At 38.3% G+C, this 25,233-nt stretch overlaps 1 protein-coding gene across 6 annotated transcripts in view; it reads right to left on the bottom strand.

The window, feature by feature from the left end:
- Positions 1-25,233, bottom strand: part of PAK5 (p21 (RAC1) activated kinase 5) — a 317,031-nt gene that overhangs the window by 39,532 nt on the left and 252,266 nt on the right. For all 6 annotated transcript variants that reach the window (XM_043986936.1, XM_043986938.1, XM_043986939.1 and 3 more), the window contains exon 3: positions 2,569-3,360. In XM_043986936.1, the coding sequence (XP_043842871.1) occupies positions 2,569-3,360 (792 nt within the window). The remainder of the gene's footprint in view (positions 1-2,568; positions 3,361-25,233) is intronic.

Below are 25,233 nucleotides of genomic sequence, written 5' to 3'. Positions count from 1 at the left end.
CTCACTGCCATGTCTCCCTGCCTTATACTGGTAGGGTTTAGGGACCATTGGCCATTCTATGGTGGCTCAGGAAGGTCTCTTTTGGGGGTAGGTTGCCCCTTCTCTAAGTACATCATCGGTGGACTCTCTTGTGAGCCTTCGCTTCCTCTACCGATCAGTTGAATTTTCTTCAAGTATAAAAGTTTCTAACTATGGTTCTGTTGGGATGTGGAGAAAATGTATTACTTTAGCCTTTTATCTTCCATATTATAGGTTTGGAGAATATTAAACTGGCCTTTCAGAGGACTTTGAAAAAAACTAGGTACTGCTTGGTACCCAATTATAGAGTCTGACCATCCATAATAACAGTCACATGGCCACTTCAGATCACTAGGAAGTCTCCTCTGGAAATGTCAGTTTTAAACAAAATTTAACATTAGCTATAATTCTAGCTAATCTTCCATTAAATTCAACAAACATTTATTAAGCACCTACAATGTGCCTAGTTCTATATAATTCACTGGGATACAAACACAAAAATGAAAATAATCTCTGTTCTTAAAAAACTAATATTCTATTGGGAGGAAATAACATGATCTTACATGTACAGAGAAAATAAAATACCATATTTATAATGTTATATGTATACAATGTATATATATATATTGGTAGAAATTTATAATGTTATATAAGTAATAAAATAAATCAAATGATTACTATAGAGTATACTAAAAATTGAGGGATTTAATACTGACTTCCTATAAAATGTAGCACTTGAGTTATGCTTTGGAGGAAATGATGAAATCTAAGAAATGGAAACGAGGAAGAAGTATATTCTAGGCATGAGGTACACCTTGTGCAAAGGTATGGAAGTAGAAGATGGAAGGTTCTGTATAGGTGATAGCAAGTGGACCAGTTTGGAAAGGGATTGTTAAAGGGGTTTTAAATGTCAAAGTATTTTAGCCTGGTTGCAAGAGTAATCTACTTGTGTTTCTTGAGTAGGAAAGTGATGATGGCAGGGACTTTGTTTTAGGAATATAAATTTAGCATTTAGGCTGAGGATAAATTAGAGAGGAGGGAGACAAGAGGCAGGGAGACAAATTAAGAGGCTACTGCAAGAGTCCAGGTGAGATGAGGACAGGGGTTTTGTGAGTTGCGAGAAAAGCCCAGATGTGACTTAGTTGTGGAATTAGTATTAACCTGAGTCCACAACTTATTGGATTTGAGGGGTGACAGAATGGGATGAAGAAACAAAAGTTTTAAACTGGGGTGACTGGAAGGAAAAATAATGAAGTTAGGAAGAGAGGAAGGTTTTATGAGAAAGATAATTTCTGTATTGCACACATTGAAATTAAGTTGTGTACAGGCGTTGGCAGTAACCAAATACTTTGGTAGAATATATAGTTAAACATTATTCTGGGGCAGGTATGGCTGCATCTCAAGGTGGGGTAGAGGAGGCATAAAATATTTTTTATCCACTGGGATGCAAAGTATTCTAGCACAGTAAGAGAGTTGCTTCCAAGGCACTGTTGTGGACACTCAACCAGGCTAGTTGCATCACATAATAAGACAAAATGAGACTTTAAAAATGCAAACTGATTTTTTGAAATAATGATGCCACTTCTGCTCATTTGAGTTTCTAGAGACTTGGAAAAGACAAAATCAATTTGTTATTCATCTCATTACAGGCAGGAGAACCACCCACTCTTCTCTGCATTTTGAGTGAAGCAAACCAAACAATCATGACCTCTATTCTTATAGTGGGAAATTTGTCCTCTTGGTAGAGTTTTTTTTAAAAGCACTAAACAGAGTTCTAAACACATATGCATTATTTTGTGTCTTTCTGAATGTCTAATTTTTTAATCGAGTAAACATTTTAACAGCAGACACACCATCCTTCTCCCTTCCCTCCCACAGAACTTTCAAATAAAGACATGTAGCTTTTGGCTCCCAGACTTTATTGTTCTTAAATTAAGAAGTGCAGCATTTGCTTTAAATGAGAAGATTTTGTGATTTTTAAGGCCACACAGAGCTTAAAAAATAACCTGAAGGTTGTTCCTATAGGTTCAGCCTTCTGCTGGCCTGTGATGGTACAATATGTTATAAGCAAAGATTTCTGCATTCAATAAGCCCAGAAGAGCTCAGCTCTTTGATTTATTTAAGTAGGAAAAGGAATAGAGGAATATCTCCTTCAGCTGTAACAAATAATTTATCCTATCATTGTCCTTTATGACCTCCCCCTTTAAAAGGTGGAGGAGTCTTGGGCTTGTGGATACCTACCGTACTTGAAAAGCAATAGAATCCCTTATGTAATGTCAAGGTGTAGTGGAAAGAGCAAAGGACTAGGGGGTGACGTGTTACTTGTGTTTTCTGTTAGACCATTGCAATTTTGTGATAGTCAATGACATTTCTTATTTAAAAAGCTATGGTGAAGCTACCCTATTGTCATTGTTTTATTGTTGTTTTTGCTGTAGTTATTTAGGGAAAAAAGGTTCATATTGTTACTATATTTCTAAGTTCAGCTTAATGAAAGAAGACGCAACTTGACTGGGGAGGGAGAATAATTGGACGGAAAGTTGCCAACTTTACCTTTGGAATGCACGTGGTGGTTTCTGAGAGGCGAGGGTAGGTGTAAGAGCTGTATGAGTGTCCTTGTGGGTGTGACTTAAATGCACTTGCTCCATATGGCATGGCAGGTTCCTGAAGCCCAGAACCTGATCTTGACCTCTGCCGCATGGCTGGCTGAGGGCTGGTCTGATTTATGTATGAAGACTTCGGCCTCTTATCGTACTCATCCATGCCGGGTCTCCATTCACTTTCACTGTACACCAGACTTTCTTTTGAGCATTCACTCGTCCCTGCAGTCCTAGAGGGAGTCAATTGAAAGGGGTCTCGGTAATCTAGAGGGGATGCAGTTGAAATTCTTTGATAGTCCCACTTGAAGCCACCATATTCACTTGGTTTACTTAGCATATCCATGTGGGTGTGATAATCTGTAGGAAACCTGGACATATCTGATTTCAAAGCCTGCATCTCGGAATAATAGGCATCACCAGATTTCATTTTCACAGCGTGTCCATTTTGCTTCGTTACGTGGCTGCCCTTATAATATCGATCCAACTCATCTCCACATAGACCCTTTTCTCTGTACTTTTCTGTCACGTAGTCAGTGGTAGTATCAGATTCACTGGAGTACTGAGAGAATGTGACAAAACCATTTTCTTCTGAATGTCCCTGCACATGGTTGGAGGTGCCCTGATGAGGAGTGGGAGGGCTTTCTTTCCTTAGGGAATTGGAACGAGTCACAGAGATATTGTCAAATTCTTCTAGCAAGCCGTTGATTGAAGTTTCCTTACAGGGTTTGTTTCCTCTAACAATCGTCTGGAAAGATGAAAAGAAAAAAAATTGAACAATGCCTTAACATTTGTGTATTCAAAGTAAAATAAAACAAATAATCCCTCCTTACACAGCCCCCTCTCCCCCAACAAAAACAAAAACAACACCAACACTTCACACCTGGCTGAGAAATGAAACCACTAAAGAAATGTGTTTCTGGGCACATGAGAAATAAGATTTAGGAACATGGATTTGAAGTTGGGAGGGACGTTAGTGGTTATCTAGTTTAACTTCCTCATTTCATAGATGAGGAAATTTAAACCCAATGGATTTACCCAAGGTCACACAAGTAATAAAAAGCACAGCTGAGATTCAAACCCAACAAACATTTATTAATTGATTTCAATGACATAATGGGTGGGTGCAGGAAAAAAAGTACCAGTTTCAATTTGTTCAATTATTTTCCTTATTTATCTCAAGAATAAGACTAGTTTCACCATATACCTAATACTTTTTAAAATTACAAATAATTTAATTGTTATTTTATGCTGAGTGGTTATCAGTCATGGTCCTTTACCTGCATAAGACATAAATCCGCCCTCTACTTTCTTTTTTCCCCACAAAACAAGCAAAAAACAATCTAGAAATAGACATAATTATCATTTTCTCAACCCCAAACTACTATTATATAAATGGTGCTATTGGGGGGATTATTAAAAAAGACAAATAAATATGGTTATCTAATATTGTTACCTAACACATCCATGTCTTTTTAAGTCTTTTGCAAGAAATAAACAACACATCCCCAGACTAGAACACCAGATGCTCTGGAAGAGTACATACAGATCTTTCTGAAATTGAAATGGGATAACAGAATGAAGATTTCCTATTAGTCTGTGATTAATTGTGTTATCATATTGAAGGAGTAATAGTTATGGCTCGACTGTGGTGTTTGAATAGTACTGAACATTATTAAGTAGACTGGGAATGAGGTAGATGTGGCTGGAACCGAGTGACAACCCTTCAATTGCAAGCATGTCCTTTGATGAGCATAAATCACGTAGAAATAACCAATACAGAAAGAGAAATAGCAAAACCATTATAAAGGCAATTTGACAATGACAAGGTTTGCAGCAAACTGCTACGGGGGAGGATGAAAGAACAAAAGTACAAAGGAGAAATTCAACTGAGAAGAAAGAGAGACTTTCACGGCTGGAGGAGGAAAACATCTGAGGAAATAGCAATAGTTTAAAACCATGTGATGTAGATCGAGTAAAAACTTCAGACTAATGTGAAGTTGGTGATTGTGGATTTTTTTCCCCTTTTAATCACTTTTTCCCAGGGTTAACTGATAAAGACAAGAAAACAGCACTTTTCATATCTATCTGGCTGAAGTCCAACCACACATTAGGAAAGTGTCTCCTCTGAAGGAGGGGAAGGTGGAGGAGTAAAAGGAAAACCAGTCAGTAATAAATTCAACTAGAATTTATTAAGCTCCTAATATGTGCCAAGTAAGTGCTGGAAAGGCAATGGAGAAGACAGGGCTGGGAAATCAAAGACAAGACAAAGAACCAAGAGAAGGAGCCAATAGGAAGTGGCTGGGCGTGGAGAAGTAGGTGAAATCTACGAGTGAAGTGGAATTAGAGGGTAAGAAACCAACAAGCATACTCCATGTTGGGGCACTTATACCAAAGAAAGGTACTGAGTCAAAACAGGGAAGGAGGCAGGGCTAGGAAGCAGACAGTAACTATGGGGCCTCAAGGGATCCCAAGGGCAGGCTAAGGTGAGAGAGTAAGGAACACAGATAAACAATAGGGGCGACAGATATAAGGATTAGTGTGAATACTTTGATAACTGCAGGGTTTTCTTATACCTGTCAACAGTAGGAAATATCAGGGTAGAAGTGGTTCTGAGGTGGAAGGTTACAGCTGGTAAGTGTCCACATTGGGCTGGACAAGAGGGCTATTCAGGAGAGAGTTTGACACTCATAAAGACATTTTTTAACCTTCTCTTTCATATTTTTTTTTTACAAAAAAAAAAACCTTATGCAAAGAAAATATGCCACAGCTCATATTCCACAAGGGAGTTTGATGAAGTAAATTGAATTTGCTCTTTATCTGTAACAATCACTTGTGTTTTCACAATAAACACAATTACATACCTCTTTAAAGACTGAGGCCATTTTAATATTAGCTGAATCAATCAAGGTGTCCAGCAATTTGAATATGCTAATCAATTAATTAAAATGCATACCTTTAATCCCTATCCATACATGTTCATTACTCCCTTCTGGAGAAGGCTCAAAACTCACCTCCTCCAGGAAACTCTCACATTTGTCCCTGTACATGATGTTGCTCTGCATCCTCATGGCATTTAATCTTTCATTTGCCTTCATGGATAGGTTGTATATAATTGTTCCTAGGTCACTTATTTTACCAAAAAAACCCTCCAGTGCTACTGAAATATCTCATTATACTGTGAAAGTGACCCTTTGGTTTTGAGGGCTATGCCTGGTTAATGGGCATGCAATACAAAGAATTATAACCCAATGAAATATATTAAGCTTAGACTACATGGAGCATCACATCAGTGTTTCTTGATAATTCAGAAGGTATTTTGGGGGTTTTGAAGTAAATACCTCAGGGTCATCACAGACACCCATTATTATTATTCATATTAATAATAAGAGTATGCTCGAATTGATACAGCACTTTAAGGTTTCCATAGCACTTTGCTTATGTTGTCCAATCTGATCTTCACAACATTCTGAGAAATAGGTGCTATTATCATACCCATTTTCACAGATGAAGAAACTAAAGCTGAGAGAGTAAGTGAATTGTCCAATGTCATTTGAAAGGAAGTATCTGAAGCAAGCTTTGAACTCAGGTGTTCCAAATTCCACGTCCAGGACCCTACCTACTACATACACCCCCTACCTTCCCATCTATACTCCACATAGAGGTGTAACAGTATTGGCAATTAGCCTGTATTTTCCAAGAAGAGACTACCCTGGAATCTACTTATAAAATTCCTGATATAGGTTTATTTACCCAAAATATCTATTTTACATAAAAATAAAATCTAGTCTGTGAATAACATATCTAGAGTGGCAGTTAACAGCTAAACTATCAGATAAACCAACCAGCTTTTCCCATTTTCTTTTATGAAATAACCAGTCTGGAGATGGGGGAGGAGAAAAGAATTTTCCACAAGATTCTTAACCATACGAATGTCTGGGATATGTTGATATTGTCCTAACAGATGTAACTTAGGAGAAAAAAGGGAAACCTCCCTGGCCAAAGTGCAATTAGACCAGGAGGAGGAACATATGTCTTTTTAAAAAACCAGAAACTTATCAAACATGCTTGTAAACTAGTTTTTGTCAAACATACTAATTCACTGGTTGGCTTTCAGTCAATAGAGCAGACAGGAAAGGAGTACTTCAGACCATATACTTGGACAGGACAAGAAACTATAAAGAGCTAGTCACTAGGAACATCTATAAACTAATATAACATAATGTAGTATGATATAATAATATAATTACACATTATTATGCAGGTACATAACATGAATATATGTACATATAAGTATACATATATAAGTATATACTCATCATATAATAATAACTACATATATATATATATATATACACATTTATGTATACATACATGCTTATGTATTAATTTCCTACTGGCTGCAGAGTACTGTCTTAGTACGAAGTTTAGGTAAGGCAAGTGTAAGGGGCTAAAATTCTAGCTATACTATCTAAAATCTAATAAGTGGTTGCCAATAAATTATAAGCTTTAGCAAGAGTATTTAAGTATTTATTAAAGAGCATTAGGATCAGAGAGAAAGGTAAAAATCTAACTATTTCTTTTCTTTTTTTTTGGGGGGGGTGAGGCAGTTGGGGTTAAGTGACTTGCCCAGGGTCACACAGTTAGTAAGTTTTGAGTATCTGAGGCCGGATTTGAACTCAGGTCCTCCTGACTCCAGGGCCGGTGCTCTATCCACTGCACCACTTAGCTGCCCCAATCTAAATATTTCTAAGAGACCCCATCATCCAACCTGCCATGGCAAGGTCAGGAACCAAAAGAGGAAGAAGCCCTCAGCCAGCATCCGCTTGCTACTTCGTGTCTTCCTCCCAGAAATGGGAGGCTCCTCAAGTTGATTGGCCAGTAGCTTTGATAGGCAGTACCCAGGAGCAAACGTCACTTCCTGACCCCAAGGAGCTTGACCATGTGGCTTGCCCTCAGACGCCTTCTCCTCATAGCAGAGCTTTCCTGTGGCATCACTCCAATCATTACACAAGGAACCTGTCTTTGAGGAACTTACAGTCTAGTATCAAAATAAGAATGCATCATGGGTGTGAATGTGGTCAAGTATTTCTTTGTAAATCTGATTTTATATATTTCAAGTGTCCAAAATAGATTAGGCATTGTGAAGATTATATCACATTGATGCCCATATAGAGTGAGGGTTTTGCACCCTCCCCTTCTTGAAGGGAGTCTCTTCTTCACACAATAATGTAAGAAGACAAAGGATAGTCATTAATAATGCTCTAAAAATCACTATTGATCAGAAAAATACAAATTAAAACAACTCTGAAGTATCACCTCAAACCTACCAGAGTGACAATATAACGAGAAAAGGAAGATGTTGGATGTTGGAGGAGATATGGAAAAACTAGGAGGCTAATCCACTGTTGGTAGAGTTATGAATGGATCCAACCATTCTGGAAAGCAATTTGGAACTGTCCCTAAAGGGCTATAAAATTGTGCATACCCTTTGATCCAGCAATATCACTGCTAGGTTTATATATCAAAGACATCTCCCCCCCCAAAAGAGAGAAAACCCTATTTGTACAAAAATATTTATAGCTTTTTTTTGTGGTGGTTAAGAATTGGAAATCAAAGGAATGCCCATCAACTGTGGTATATGATTGTGATGGAATATTATTGTGCTAAAAGAAATGTCAAGCAGGATAATTTCAGAAAGGCCTGGAAAGACTTGTATGCACTGATGCATAGTGAAGTGAGCAGAACCAGAAGAAGGTTCTGCACAGTGACAACAATATTATTTGATGAAGAACTGTGAATGACTTAACTATTCTCAGCAATACAAATATCCTAAGATAATCCCAAAGGACTAATGATTAAGCATACAATCCACTTCCAAAGAAAGATCTTATATTGATTGAATACAGACTGAAGCATGCTATTTTTTGTTCTTTCATTTTTTTCTTTTATTCAGGCTTTCTTATATAAAATGACTAATATGGAAATGTTTTACATAATTGTACATGTATAACCTATACCTGATCAGTCACCACCTTGGGGAGGGGGGAGGGGAAGGAGGGATAGACTTGGAAACTCAAAACTTTAAATAAAGATGTTTATTATAAAAAAAGGATAGTAATTTCTGGATGTTAGCCTAAATATGCTCCAGCATAATGTGAGGAGATAGGCAAGGACACAGCTGTGTTCCAGCCTGCCACTAAATGTATGATTCTTCTACATCTGATTTATTTTGTATATGCTCAAAAAGCAAATGCACACCATTGCACCGTGGCATATATCTTTAGCCAAATATTCTCATTCTTTTGGCAGCCTTTCTATGACACATGCTTATCTCTGATGATTTGTCTTGCTTCTTTTTTTATTTCAGTCCTTCTCTGGGGACACCAGCTGAGGAAAATGACTGACTTATTTATTTATTTGTAGGAGGCAAGTGGGTAAGGGAACTGCAGGAAAAGGCTATATGATAGAGACGGCAGGATAAGCCTTGCTTAATTTGTTCCACTACAAATCTTCCATTGAGTTAAGTAATGCTACCAGATACAAAACAGAAAACAGAAAAATATCCTTGGCTTCCTTATGAATCCAAATTCTAGTATGTATGATTTTAGGACAAATCCTCATACAGAAGATGAACAGTTGGACTAAATGATTAGAGAGTCCAATTTTCATTCTTTATGTGGTTTTATTTTTTTCAAAATATGTTTGTATGCAACAATTTATTGGTTGGATTTCGTTTTCTTTTCTATTCTGCTATTCTCTTTTATTGGGGAATTTAATCCATTCACATTTAAACATAATAATTAAGTTTGTGTTTTCTTTCACTTATTTCTTTTGCATTGATTTTCCCCTTCTTTTAAATCAGCATTTTTCCTCTGGTATACATTTATAATAACTGCATCCTAGTCTTTTAAATTAATTCATAATTCTATTATGAATTTAGCTAGCATGAACATTTCAATATGTATAGAGGAGAAGATTGTATATGAAACTGAAATTCTATCACATGCATTTTTTTTTTTTTTAGTGAGGCAGTTGGGGTTAAGTGACTTGCTCAGGGACACACAGCTAGTAAGTGTTAAGTGTCTGAGGTCAGATTTGAACTCAGGTCCTCCTGATTCCAGGGCCAGTGCTCTATCCACTGCACCATCTAGCTGCCCCTATCACATGCATTTTAAAAATCTGGGTGTTAAATATTAACAAAATGGTCCTACCTTTCTGTGTCCACTCATGAATGATTCTATACTTTCTTCTATGTATTTTTAAATATTTCACTAACTCATAATTTTCCTTTTTTTTCTTTTTTGTTATACTAGTCTTTTTCAGTTTCATTATTATTATTTTTTTTTAGTGAGGCAATTGGGGTTAAGTGACTTGCCCAGGGTCACACAGCTAGTAAGTGTTAAGTGTTTGAGGCCGGATTTGAACTCAGGTACTCCTGACTCCAGGGCCGGTGCTCTATCCACTGTGCCACCTAGCTGCCCCTCAAAGTTTTATTATTTAACCTCCTCTATCCCAGTTTCCTTGAGTTTACTTAAATTGTTAGTTTTTCTTTTTATTGACAAAAGTCCATAATAATACGGTACTAATTCTTTTTTTTTTTTTTTTAGTGAGGCAATTGGGGTTAAGTGACTTGCCCAGGGTCACACAGCTAGTAAGTGTTAAGTGTCTGAGGTTGGATTTGAACCCAGGTACTCCTGACTCCAGGGCCGGTGCTCTATCCACTGCGCCACCTAGCTGCCCCATACAGTACTAATTCTAAACAGTGTCGATCAATGAATCAACATATATTGATTTATTATATGCTATGAACTTTAGTAAGTGGTATGGATATAGATAATTTAGTTAATTTATTTGCCTCTGTATACTAATAAATGGCTGTGATATGGCAGGGATACAAATGATCTTCCAAGTTTATAACTACATTGGCGAACACAAACTCTCTAAAATGATTCCTAGGGATATTGAGATTAGAGTACTATATTTGCTGTTTATATGAATGTCCATTTTCTCCATTTGCTCTTTTCTCCTCTTCACTAAAGAAAATCCTTCTAACTTAAAGAGTGAATTAGGTGGGGGCAGCTAGATGGCACAGTGGTTAAAGCACCGGCCCTGGATTCAGGAGTCCCTGAGTTCGGATCCGGCCTCAGACACTTGACACTTACTATCTGTGTGACCCTGGGCAAGTCACTTAACCCCCATTGCCTGCAAAAAAAAAAAAAAAGGGGGCAGCTAGGTGGTGCAGTGGATAAAGCACCGGCCCTGGAGTCAGGAGTACCTGAGTTCAAATCCGGCCTCAGACACTTACTAGCTGTGTGACCCTGGGCAAGTCACTTAACCCCAATTGCCTCACTAAAAAAAAAAAAAAAGAGTGAATTAGGCGCCTTTGAAAATTCACTGTTCAATTCTTAGGAAAACTGAAAGGAAATACATACCAGTCATCTAGCATGTGTTTTACAAATATGGTAGTAAGACAACAGCACTTTGTCTTGGTAAAATGCCTTTTTCTCTCACTAAAGCATGTACTTTACACTTATTTTCTCATTATCCACTATTACATTCAGGTAGGTTCATGCTGAAGGTCAGAGGTTAATCATTTCATAGTATGAATTAATGATTTGCTTTATAATTCTGGAGTCTATTTCATACATGCTTGATAATGCACAGGCATTGCATCAGGCAAATGATTTTCAGTGAACACACTGAAAATGCATGAGATCAACTTCAAAACTAAAAAAAAAGATTTCTTTGTTTTAGTGGAGAAAAGAAATTTAATTTTAATGTAACCTAAACATGCTAGTGTATAAAAAATCTCTTCTCTATCATATGGGTATTAAGAACCTCTAGGTGAAATTTGCCATTAAGCTGGAATGATAGAATAATTTAGGAAAATAGGGTATTTGTACATAAATAGGTGATGAAAACCAAGAAAAAAGATTTATATATGATCATAAATAAAGATGATTATGAACATGATTTAAAATATGAGAGGTAAATGTCAATTTCAATGCAAACCAGGAGTACCTGAGTTTAATAATTTATCTGGAAAGATTACTTAATATTTCTAGAAATAATTCAACAACTGCATTGATCCAGGTTGAAAATTCCCATTGCCATTTAAAGAACCAATCAGTTAACAAGCATTTATTAAGCAATGATTAATGTCAGGTACTATGCTAAGTGCTGGGGATGAGAAGAAAAAATGAAAACAGATCCTTCTCTCAGGGAGCTTACTTTCTAATGGGGGAAGATAACACATCAATATATACTCTGTTTGTATATGGAAGAGAATAATACTTGGTAAGGCACTAGTATCTGGGAGGCTTGGAAAAGACGTCCTGCATAAAGTGACACTTTAGGCAAGGGTTCTAAGTTTTGGAGGTTAGAAAGGATAGCATACCAGGCATGTGGGACTGTAAGGTATATAAAAATGGGTGAGGATGAGTATGGTGAGGCCATTGGGTGTGTGGCAGGGAGTAATATATAAGAAAACTCAAAAGACAGAAGAGTCAGGTTGTGAAGAGGTTTAAATACCACACAGAAAAATCTGTTATTGATCATAGAGGTAATAGAGAACCACTGGAGTTTATTGAGTGGGGGGACAGGTGAGATTAGTCAGCAATGGGTTAGCAAAATCACTTTGGCAGGTGTGGATGAAGTAAGAAGAGCCTTGAGGCAGGGAGAGCAAGAGGTCATTTCAATGGTCTAGGTGAGGCCCCCAAGTGAGGTAGTAACTATGAATGGAGAGAAGAGGACACCCATGAGAGATGTGGATATGGAAGTAACACGATTTGGCAACTATTTGGAAATATGGGGTTGTGTGAGTGAGGATGACACTAAGGCTTCAAATCCTGACTAGAAGGATTGGTGGTACCTATGAAGGAAGGAAGAAATTCAGAAGAGAGGTAAGTTTTTGGAGAAGAATAATGAGTTCTAAAAAATAATGAGTTCTACTTTGAACACATTGGGGTTCAGATGCCTAGACAGGCAATACAGTTCAAAATGTCCAACAGACAGTTCATGATGTAGGACTTGAGCTCAGGATAGAAACAAGGGCTTGATATCAAGATCTAGGAATATCTGCCTAGAGGTGATAATTGAATCCATGAGAACTGATAAGATCATCACGTGAGAGGGGATAGAGAGGAAAGTGAAGTGGGTGTAGGACTGAGGCTTATGGGTACAACCACAATTCATGAGTATGGTATGGATGAAGATATGATGAAGGAGATTGAGGAGTGGTAAGAAAGACAAAGAAACCTAGAAAAGCCAGAGAGGACAGAGTGTTCCTAAAGAATAAACAGTAAAAGAGTGTCAAATGCTAGTTTGTTCCTTGCAATAGAGTCATGTTGGCCAATTTTCTATTCCTTGCAGATGATAGTTCATCTCCTGGCTGTCCCCAATGCTTTCAATATTGTACTTCCTTACTCTGCCTTCATCTTCTGCAGGGGGCCTCTCCCAGTCCTTCAAGGGGCTAGTGTCTTCGCTTTTAAGATGACCTTCCAGCTACTATATATCCTGTCTTTACCTACGTATAGAAATGTTTTCTCCATTTAAATGTAAGCTCCTCCAGGGGACCGTTTTCACTTTTTCTTTGAATCTCCAATGCTAAGCACAGTGTTTGGCACATAGTAAGTGGTTAACAAATGCTTACTGACCGACTAATTGAAGTGCTTCCCCATGGTCAAGAATGAGGATTAAGATGAGGTCTTTTAGTTTTTGCAGCTAAAAGAGCATGGTAACTTAGGAAAGTGTGGTTCTCTTGAACTATGACCTTAGAAGTTTGGTCACAGGGAGTTTAGAAAAGAGTTTGAGCATAGAGCATGTACATAGAGTCTTCAAAAAGTTGAGCTGAAAAGGGGAGGAAAGATAAAGGAAGGGGTGTGTTCGAATCAACTTGACCCTGCACACCAGAGCCCAGGGCAGTAAAAAAGCATGCCCTGTTCTTAACTTTAAAAAAAAAATATTTAAAACTATTTAAAAAGAAGTGATTTCCCTTGTAATATTGTGTATTTTATGCATTAAAAATATTCTGAGAGGGGCAGCTAGGTGGCACAGTGGATGGAGCACCAGCCCTGGAGTCAGGAGGACCTGAGTTCAAATCTGGCCTCAGACACTTAACACTTACTCGCTGTGTGACCCTGGGCAAGTCACTTAACCCCAATCGCCTCACTTAAAAAAATATATTCTGAGAAACATTATATAGACTTCACCATGACACAAACTTGATTAAGAATTTCTGTCTTAGAGATCATGTAGGCCAATCTCTTCATTTTGGAAATGAGGAAGCTGTGTCTCAGGAAACCAACAACAACCACCACCACCAACAACAACAACCAACCAACAACCAACAACCACAAATTTACTCAAGGTCACACAGCTTTTAGATGGCAGAGACAGGATTTGAACCTATTTTGAGTCCAAGCCCAGAATTTGTGTACTATCCCAAACTGTGCCATGAATGAAAAAAATGTCCATATTCTTTGATCTCATCACTAACACCTTCTAATGGTCTAAATCACTGGTTAATTAAAATGCATTATTATGTAAATAAACACTTCCATTTCCCAAATAATTATTCCCACTTATCTATAATAATGCTGTATTGGTATAAGAAAAATTTTTAAATTTTTATTATTAAATGAAAAGCAGTCCTGATTTTTCCATTGACTTTGTACTATAGGGTATTTTTTCTTTGAGTTAATGGGTTGGCAGAAGGCAAATGATTTTTTGAAACTAACAGAATGGTGATGGTACTTTGAATCTGTAAGAGCAAGAGGTGGGACAATGTTTGTTTTATTGTAAAGAGTGAAATTAAAGAAAAATGCTGTATTCAATAGCTTGGCTTAACTAGCTTCAAAAGGGTAGACTTATTTGTCACCTTCAATACAGGCTGTTTATTAAAGCAGATTTATCAATGTAAAAGAATGTGCAGCTTTATATAGATCAATAAAAAGAGTATCAGTGAATTTTATGCCACAGAACTGCTGTGTGTTAAAAATCAATGAAAGCCAATCTATTTGAATTAGAGTCCACTACTTTGAACTACTGGCTTTCATTTTCTTTCCATTGCTTTCTGGACAATTTCAGTGTTCGCTCTGGACCCCAGTGACAGCAGCCATATTTCATCGTGTTCCTTCAGTGGTCTGTCCTCTGGTGATAAGCTATAATGGATCTGTCTGTAAGAGCAGCTGTCTTCCCTTGTTCCCAAGGAGAGATGAAAAACAGTCTCTGCTCTCAAATACTGTATTAAACTTGACAATAATGAAGTGTGTAATTAACAGCTTTGCCCTAATAAGACCTCACATTTGTTGTCTTTAAAGTGATTGTAACTTATGCAATTTTAAAGAATGCTTTAAGAATCTGCTACTTAGTGATTTAAAAAAATTTTTATTTTTAAAGGCATCACATTCTCTGTGATACAAGCCATAGCTCCAGACTTTCATGTAAAGTCTCTGCCTATAAACAGCTTGGATAAATTTCAGTTATCTTTCTTCTTCATTTTTATTAATTCATATAACTGGAAGGGCCTAGATGCAATGGGGAAAAAAATCTGAATTATTTGAGAAATGGCATACTTGGAGCCTCCTATCAGGAGAGGTTAATTTGAGAGTGAATTGGGGAAGTTCATATGACCCCAGATCTGCTTCTTATAATTTTTAAAAGCTACTTTCATGGCTGGCTCTTGGTAAAAAAAAAAAAAAAAAGAAAGCTGAGGAAGAGACCTTTGGCTAATATAGGGGTTGGGAAAGAGTTTCTCACCAGAGTTCTTTTTCTTCAGACCATCTAAGGTATTGCAAAAACAAACAAAAAAATGCAATAAAATATAGATTAAATGGAACTTCAGATAAAGAGAACTCTTAAATTAACAGGAATTTTTGCTGCCTCCTACTTTTAGGAAAAAAGAGGCAAATCAAGGAAAAGCATAAAAATGACACAATAAGTTTCCATCTAGGATTTGGCAGGGGGAGATAGGGAGACTACTAATAGCCATGAGATGACCTCTGTGGTCAGGACCCCCAGCTAGGCCCAGTCTCTTACTCCTCAATACTGCCAAATATTTACAGCTAGAATACAAAATGAGGCCTTACAGAGGCACTAGAACACCCTTCAATCATCCATGAAGAAATTCATTTATTCTCAGTATCCTCTACCTACTAAGGCAACAAAGAGAATTCAGACCATTCAGAAAGATTTTACTAAAAGAGTTAAAGTCACCTCCTCACCCACCCCTCTGCCTCCAAAAGTTTAATCAACCCGAGAATCTGATTAATCAGGAGATGCCATTAACTGTAATTTTGCTACATGGAATTGTTTTGATTTAATAAACATGCATAGAGTAATTGTTCCTGAACCATTCACACAGTGCCTTTCTGTCCAACTCATTAGTTATGGCCTGTCTACACGGCAATGTGCAGGAAACAGTGGCTACCTCCAGTCTCTGTTGTTCATGGCACCATGATAGCTGATTCATTTAGCCCAAAGTCATGATCTGTTGCTGAATGTGAAACTGGTTTGAGGAACTCAACAATGGAAAACATATTTGAAGTCTATTATTGATCCAGATTTTGTTAGTTGTGGTTTAGATCCTCTGAGGATTGCTAGGCATACCAGTCTGCCCTAGAAGAAACATGAGAGGATTTGGGAACTGTACAAAAACAGAAGGGAAAAAAGCAAGTCTAGACATCTTGGTGGTAGCATAGGACCCTCGGGGTTCTCTCTCACCAGCAATCAGTTATTTGTTAAATCACCCATTCAAGAAAGGCAGGAGGAGACCACTGTGGACTTGAAACCGTGTCTATCAGTGTGGCCAAGGATACCAGGGCAAGAACTTCACCTGATTCTGATCCAGGTGAAGATATTAAGAGAAGCAATCTAGGGGCAGCTAGATGGCACAGTGAGAGCACCGGCCCTGGAGTCAGGAGTACCTGAGTTCAAATCCGGCCTCAGACAATTAACACTTACTAGCTGTGTGACCTTGGGCGAGTCACTTAACCCCAATTGCCTCAATTTAAAAAAAAAAAAAGAGAAGCAATCTGAATCCAGGAAGGTCTAGCAAGATCCTGACATTAAGGAATAGCAATAAAAGATACTATATTTAGCATATGTAATATTAATACTAATAATTAATTAAAAAGATATAGTCCTTGCCCTCAAGGAGCTTACAATCAAGGAAGACAAAAGGGGGTGGGGGGTGAGGAGAAACCAGGGTGCGTTTGTGTGTGTGTGTGTATTTCATCAAAGATGTATTCATTGTCATTAGTAGAGCTATACTATGATCTTTTTTTTTTTTTTTTTTTTGCGGGGCAATGGGGGTTAAGTGACTTGCCCAGGGTCACACAGCTAGTAAGTGTTAAGTGTCTGAGGCCGGATTTGAACTCAGGTACTCCTGAATCCAGGGCCAACGCTTTAACCACTGCGCCATCTAGCTGCCCCTTATACTATGATCTTAATAAAAGTACTCAGCCTTCTAGATAAAGGTTATACATGTGGATCTGAAAATGAAAAATAAACGTACATCACAGTCAGTACACACAGGAAAAAAAAATCCAGATGCCAAATTATAAATAAATCATCAAACCTTATGAATCAGAGGATGACTGACTGTTGGAGCCAGAAGTGGCTTTAGGGCTCTTGTTTTGTAAATTATGAAACCAGTGCTCAGAAATTAAGCAACTTGCCCAAGACTACAGCGTCTATTGGTAACAAAATGTAGCTAAAACTCAGGTCTGTGGGCCTACCCTGCCTCACAGTGGGCAACTACACGTGGCCCAACTCCTCAGAGTGAGGGAAAAATCATAGATATATAAGTCAATAAACTCGCATTTATTAAGCACTTAATAGAAAGAAAAAGCCAGAACAGTTCCGGCTCTCAAGGAGCTTACATTCTAAGCTCATTAGAATCTTATTAGAATGTGAGCTCCTTGAGGGAAACATTACATAAGTAAGTATAAACAGGAGGTACATATGTATGTATAGGGATACACACTCAAGGAGGATGACCAGGCCAACCAGGCCTCATTCCCCTTCAGGCTCAATCCAGACTTCTTCTACTATAGTGCCTTAGAAACCTCTTCATCCTGTAATTCACACCCTGGAAGTGTCTTCTGCCCCTGCGGCCCCTCCTTCTGACGGGATGATAACTCCTCCAGAATCTCCACTGGGTGTCCAGCTCCGCTGTGTCTTCAGTCAGTCCTCCACTGGCTGCACTCTGGCCTTTTCTACCTTCATCACTCCCTTCCAGCTTTCCATGGATGTCAGCTTTCTTTTATGTACTGTCTCGAGCTATTAGACAGTAAGTCCCTTGAGGGCAGGGATTGTCTTTCTTTCTGCTCGTCTTTGAATTCTCCTTCCCTTTGCAGGATGTCTGGCACATAGTAAGTGTTTAATAAAAGCCTGTTGACCAAGGAGAAGGAAGGTTAACTTAGAGAGGAAAGCCCTAGCAGCTGAAGAACCAGGGAAGGCCTCCTGCAGAAGGAGACATATGAGCCAATCTTGAAGGAAGCTATGGACTGTAAGAGACAAAGGTGAGGAAGCAGCTGAGGCATGGGGGACAGAGGGCTTTAAAGCATGGAGATGGCGCATTACAGCAAGTAAGCTGGTGTGCTTGGATTGTGGCTTGTAAGACAGATGAAAATGATATAAGATACCAGAGATGTCACCTATGGGCATGGGAAGGGAACAAGCATTTATGTAAGTAAGCCTACAATGTACTGGGCATGGTGCTATGCTTTACAAATACTCTTATTTGTTCTTCACAATAACCTTGGAAAGTAGGTACTTTCCATTTTACAGTTTAAGAAACTGAGGCACAGAAAGAATAAGAGACTTGCCTAGGATGATACATCTAGTTTCTGAGGCTGAATTTGAACTTGGGTCTTCCTGACAGCAGGCCTTGCACTCTATTCAATGTACCACTTAGCTGCCTCAGGATGAGCTTGATGGGCCTCTGTAAAACAGTGGAGTACTGTAGAGTTCATAATGGAACCCAAGTTCTTTAAACAGAGCCTCGAGAAAAGAGGCAACTCCAAATTTTAGAATGGAAATCTGAGACCCTGTGTTCTCTACTGGAGACTAGAAAAGAGTAGACAGACTTCCTTGAAAGTGTGATCTCATTAGGTCCTTCAGGATGTTCCTTACTAATTTCTTTTACAAAGGTCAACTCAGTTTCGAATAGGCATGATTTCTCTTAGGATCAGCTTCCTTGCTTGCTTGCTTCCTTCTTTCCTTCCCTCCTTCCCTCCCTCCTTCCTTCTGTCTCTTTCTTTTTGACATTGGTTGGGATTTTCAAAGCCCCCAGAGACTTAGCCAAAACATCCTGGTATAGTTTAAAGAGCACTGGATCTAAAGTCAGAAGACCTGGGCTCTTAATCTCTTGCCTCTGCCACTTAGGAAGAGCAGAGGAAGTGAAGGAAATAGGTACCGACAACAACATTTTCAAGGAGTTTAGCTGAGCAAAGGGAGAGAGAAGTAAACAAAAGCCTGAATCCATTATAAAAGTGTTTGATCTATAGTAGGACCATATGCTATCGTAAAAGAGGTCCTCCAATACACAGATAAGTTCCCCTAAACAGTGTCCCCCAAGTAGCTGCCTGAGTCCCCAGAACTTATCCAATCATAGAATCCTACCCCGTAGAACCTGAGAGCTAATTTCAGTCAGATCCAAAAAACCCATGAGTTCCTTCCAAACATTCCCACAGGATTCCAACAGAAAAGCAAAAGGCAATTATGCAGAAATGTCCATAGACTTGTCTATCATTAGCTACAACAGTTGCTGGCACTAGCCTCCTGCTTCTACAACAGGAGGAAAGAAGAGTTAATATCTAAAAGGGGGGAAAGAAGGCTTCCCCCATAAAAAAGGTGGAGTTAAAAGGGACAGTGCTATAATCATTGAAACTTTCCCCAAAGCAGTGGTTCCCCCCCCCACTCTTGCAGGATTCTATTGGTTTTTGTGTCCTCTGGATCTTGACCTCTGGCATAGCCTAAGCATGATGGCTCTGTGACCTTGGACAAACTACCAAAGAACAGTTAGGGTTGTCTTACCCTTCTGAAAATTGAACAGAAGGACACTTGCATAACCTACCTCTTGGGGTTGTTTTGAAGAAAGTGATTTGGAAACTAAATTGCTATTGAGAGGCAATGTGCCATTGTGGATTAAAAGCTCACTAAATAAGTCAAGAGAGGACTTGGGGTCAAGTTGTGCCTTGTAGAAATACTAGATGTGTATTGTTACATATGTGAATACATGTATATACACACAAACACATATATACAACACATACATATACACGTATACACACATATATGCATGTGTATATAAATGCATACACATACATATATACACACATATATGTATATGAAATTAAGGGCAACTAGGAGACAGTGGATTGAATGCCTGCAGTCAGGAAGATTAATCTTCCTGAGTTCAAATCTGGTCTCAGACACTAGTTATATGACCCTGGGCAAGTCACTTAGCCTTCTTTGCCTCAGTGTGAAATGAGCTGGAGAAGGAAATGGCAAACCACTCCAATATCTTTGCCAAGAAAACCACAAATGTGGTCATGAAGAGTTGAACATGACTGAAATGACTGAATAATAAGAAATTGATTAATAAATATTATTTTCTGAAATAAAATTAATAATAATAGCTAGCATTTACATAGAATTCTGTGGTTTACAAATAACCTTACATGTGTTCTCTCACTTTATTTCACAAAACTCTGGGAGGTAAGTACTATTATTATAATTTTATAGATGAGGAAACTGAGGCAGACAGGGGTTAAGTGATTTGTATGACTGAAGTAGGATTCAAGTCTTTCTAACTTAAACTTTGAATTCTTAGAAAATCAGAGGATTGAAAAATATTAAGTACTAATAAAATTGTATCTATTTAATTATAAAATTATAATAATATATTATAATATTATAAATATACTTATATTTATAATATATAATGTCCAGTCATGTCACTTGTGTCCAATTGGCTGGATTTGAACTCAGGTCTTCCTTACTCCAGGCCTAGTATACTATCCATTGTGACATTTAGTTTCCCCAAAATTATAAATATAGTTATATTTCAATCTAATTACATCTATAATCTTACACTGTAATGTACTGGTTGAAGGAGAAGATGGATTTATCAGACTCATTCTGCTTAATTTGAGAGAACAAAACTAGGAGTAATGGGTAGAACTTACCAACAAGTACATTTCTGCTCTACTTCTTAACAGAGCTATCCAAAAGTAGAATGGTTTGACTTAGGAAGCAGTGTATTACCTCTCAATTATAGGTCTTCAGGTGGAACTTCATAACCCTTTTGGGGATGTTGGTGGAAGAATCTTTGGGTATGGGTTGCACTGGATGACCTCTGAGTTTCTTTAAATTCCATGAAGTAAATCTATATTCAATGGTAGGGAAATGTAAATAGATACTCCCTAACCAATGAATCAAGAGACAGTGTGGCATGTTGGGCAGGGCATTAGACTTGGAGTCAGGTTCAAATCCCGCCTCTGATACTTGCTTTGTGTGACTTAGACAAGTGACCTAACCTCTCTGCCTCAGTTTCTTCTTCTATAAAATGAGAGGGTTTGACTAGATGGCTTCTAAGATAACCTCCTCTTGCTTTAAATCTGTGATCTTATGATTATTTTTGTTTCTAGCCAAAACAATATTTTGTAAGGGGTAATTAGGTAGCATAGTAGATAGATCCAGTGAATCTAAAGTTGGGAAGATCTGAGTTCAAATCCACCTTCTGATAATTAAGTCACTTAACCTCTTTCAGTTGTAAAATGGACAGCTAGGTGGTACAATACATACAGCGTTGGTCCTGGAGTCAGGAAGACCTGAGGTTAAATTCAGCCTCAGACACTTACCAGCTGTGTGACCTTTGGTAAGTTACTTAACCCTGGTTGCCTTAGTTCCTCATCTAGAAAATGAGCTGGAGAAAGAAATGGCGAACGCTCCTGTATCTTTACTGAGAAAGCTCCAAAAAGGGTTATAAAAAGTCAGATACAACTGAAAATGACTAAACAATAGCAGCTAACTCCCAGGGTTTTTTGATAAGAAAACAAGATATTTGCTGGTGGTATTATTATTGTTGTTGTTGTTGTTGTTATTTAATGATTTTTTTTAAAGTTTCAAAATGATGAAAGCAGGGAAAAAACCAAAAAAACCTTTTGCTCACTTGTCATAGCAACCCTGTAAAGTAGGTCATGCATAATCCTCACTTTACCAATGAGGAAACTAAAGCACAGAATGATTACATCTCTTGACCAGGGTCCCATTGCTATGAGGTGGAGTATTCAAATGACAGCCCCCTCTCTCCAAGTCCAATGCAGGCACCATTGTATCATGCTAACTTGCCTGATGATACACATTAGTAGCAACTCACAAAAAGAACCAGACATGAGGGAATCACAGTTCACTGAGTTGATTTGAAAGTGGGAACTTGATTTATTCAATCTCACCAAGCTCCCTGCTAAGGAGCAATGTTCTGTTTCTCGTTTAAGTACTAGAATGTCTTGTCAAAATATAAAACAGAGAAAGAGACATAATTATTCATATCTGTCAAATGGTTGTGGGTGGACAGAGTTTGAGCTGTTGCAAGTCATGCTGGTGAATCAGGGCAGGAAACTCAAGACTGAAATCACAGCAAAACATCTCTCTTGAGATAAGGAGAAAACCCAGGCTTGGCTGATTAACATGTCTGTTTATTTGTATAGATCCACATGCAAACATATATGTGAGTCAGAAGGCTGAGCCAATGCCCTCTCATCCTGCTCAGCAGCAGCATGTAAGGAGGTATAAACAAATTTGGAAATAGTGAAAGTAACAAATCAATACTATTTTTCATGAGTTTCTGTAAACATACATATTTATAGATATGGATATATATATATATCACAACTAAAGCATACAACACATATCTATATAGATATTTTAAAAGTTTTTTCAGCCATTTTCCTTGGCTTTGCCTGCAAGGATTTTCATTATTTTTGTTATAGAGTTGACTTGTTTATTATATAAATTATTGATAATATCCATCCACCCTTATGATATGTTGAGATTTATGGAGTGCTTTACTTTTTCACAACAGCCCCTTGAAAAATAGCCCATTTTGTTGAAGAGGGAACTAAGGCTTAGAGAGATTCAGTGATTGTTTTTATTTTTCACCTAGCTGCTCTCCTGGACTTCATTAATGTCTTCACAAGCTCATCTTCCTGAAAGATCTTGTCAATTCTGAAACTCACAACTAATCCTGAGTTCTCCTCCCTGTTGGGCCCTTCCCCTTACTCTCTCTCCTTTTTTTTTGGTGGGGCAATGAGGGTAAAGTGACTTGCCCAGGGTTACACAGCTAGTGAGTGTCAAGTGTCTGAGGTTGAATTTGAACTCAGGTCCTCCTGAATCCAAGGCCAGTGCTTTATCCACTGCACCACCTAGCTGTCCCCTCCCCTTACTCTGATTGGAGAAGATGGAGGATAGATATCACCAGAAACTTTAAAGCAGAGAACCTAAAGCACCCATTTAATCTTTCCCATTCTGCTGCATCACTTTATCACCAGGTACGCTTCCTCTACCTTACCCTTTTAATTTTTTTAATATATTATCTTCTCCCATTAGATTTTGAGCTCCTTGAGGGCAGGGAATATATTCTACTTTTCTCGGCATCTCTACAGTGCCCACTACATAGTAGGTTGGTTGGTTGTTGTCCTTCATTATGGAAGAGGACCACAATGACATCACTATGTAGGTGTCAAGGTACAGTGTGTCCCACTGTGGCTGATCTGACCAATATGAGCTCAGAAGGCTCTACCACAAGTTGGGTACAAATAGTCCACATGAACATTGGGAGTGGAGATGTCTCTAAATTTGCGCATCTCATGTTCTTTTGAGCTACTGAAATTCTGTTTCACTCATGGAGCACAACACCTTCTTTGCTGTGAGCACACCGTGTTGGGCAGCCCCTTGCCAGTGTCTCCCATGTCACAGGATTGAATCCAAAGTTCCTTAGAGAGATCTTGAGAGGGTCCTTGTACTTCTTCTCACCTCTGTGTGAGTGCTTGCCTTGTGTGAGTTCACCATAAAATAGTCTTTTGGGCAAACATACATTTGGCATTTGAACAATGTGGCCACACCATTAGACTTGTGCTCTCTGAAGTAGTTTGAAAGCTTCGCAGGTTAGCTTGAGAAAGGATCTCAACGTCTGGTACCTTATCCTGCCAAGTGATCTTCAGAATCTTCCTGAGACAATTCAAATGGAAGCCATTCAGTTTCCTGGCATGGCCCTGGTGGACTGTCCAGGTTTCACAGGCATATAACAATGAGGTCAGCACAGGTCTGTAGACCCTCAGTTTGGTAGGCTGTCTAATACCTCTTCTCTTCCACACTTTCCTTCAGAGCCTCCCAAACACTGAGCTAGCTCTGGCAATGGGTACATCAACCTCATCATTTATGTGTACATCCCTGGAAAGTGTACTGCCAAGGTAAGTGAACTTATCCACAGAATTCAACACTTCTCTATTTACTCTAACCAATGGTTCCATGTACAGATAGTGTGGGGCTGGCTGGTGGAGAACCTATGCCTTCTTGGTGTTAATTGTTAGGCCAAAATTAGCACAAGCAGCAGAGAAGCGATCCATTTATTTTATTTTTACATAGCAGGTACTTGCTAAATCTTTAGCTAGGTGATACAGTAGATAGAGTTTTCCTGAGTTCAAATCTGGCCTCAGATACCTGCTAGCTGTGTGACCCTTTACCCTGTTTGCCTCAGTTTCCTTTTCTATAAAATGAGTTGCAGAAAGAAATGGCAGATCACTCCAGTATCTTTGCTAGGAAAACCCCAAAATGAAGTTACAAAAGTAGGATATGACTGAAATGCCTGAACAATAACAAACAACAACGAATGTTTATTGACTGAAAGACTGATTGTCTAGTTTGCTAAGTAATGCCAGAGCTGGAACTAAAACTCAGGTCATATGACTGAGTTCAGTGCTCTTTCTAGAACACCTAAACTGCTTCTAGTTGAATTCCTTAAAAGTTAATCTCTTTAAAATATAAGGATCATTGTTCAAGGAGTTCAGATTTAGAGATAGAAGGGATCTTCAAACCCATCTGGGCTACCCTCCTCTGTCCTTTTATGGATGCAAAAACCAAGACCCGGAAAAGTTAGTTGAGCAAAAAATATCACATCTGGCAAGTGCAAAGCCACAATTTAAAAAAGTCCTTTGACTCCAAATTAGTATCTTTTCTTCCAGGCTGCCTCCCAGAGAAGTAGTAAGATATGAACCTTGAGAACATCTTTCATTACTATCAGCATTTTATGTCAAAGGACACAACATGGGTAAAGATACAGAGTTTGACCTGGAGGCAGGAAGACCTGAGTTTAAATGCCACTTTAGACATTTACTAGCTGTGTGATCCTGGGCAAGTAGCTTAAGCTCTGTTTGCCACAATTGGCTGTAAAATGGGATAATAATAGTGCACCCACCTCCCAGGGTTGTTTTGAGGATAAATTAAATAATATTTGTAAAGTGATTTATGGACCTTAATGCACTATATAAATGTTGTTGTTATTGCTATAGTTTCAGGAAGGCAAATTTAAGCTTGATAAAAGGGGGAAAAT

Source organism: Dromiciops gliroides, chromosome 2 (genome assembly GCF_019393635.1).
Source record: "Dromiciops gliroides isolate mDroGli1 chromosome 2, mDroGli1.pri, whole genome shotgun sequence".
NCBI classification, from domain to species: domain Eukaryota; kingdom Metazoa; phylum Chordata; class Mammalia; order Microbiotheria; family Microbiotheriidae; genus Dromiciops; species Dromiciops gliroides.
The sequence above is the reverse complement of the archived record's forward strand: the minus strand, read 5'-3'. Positions and strand labels throughout refer to the sequence as shown.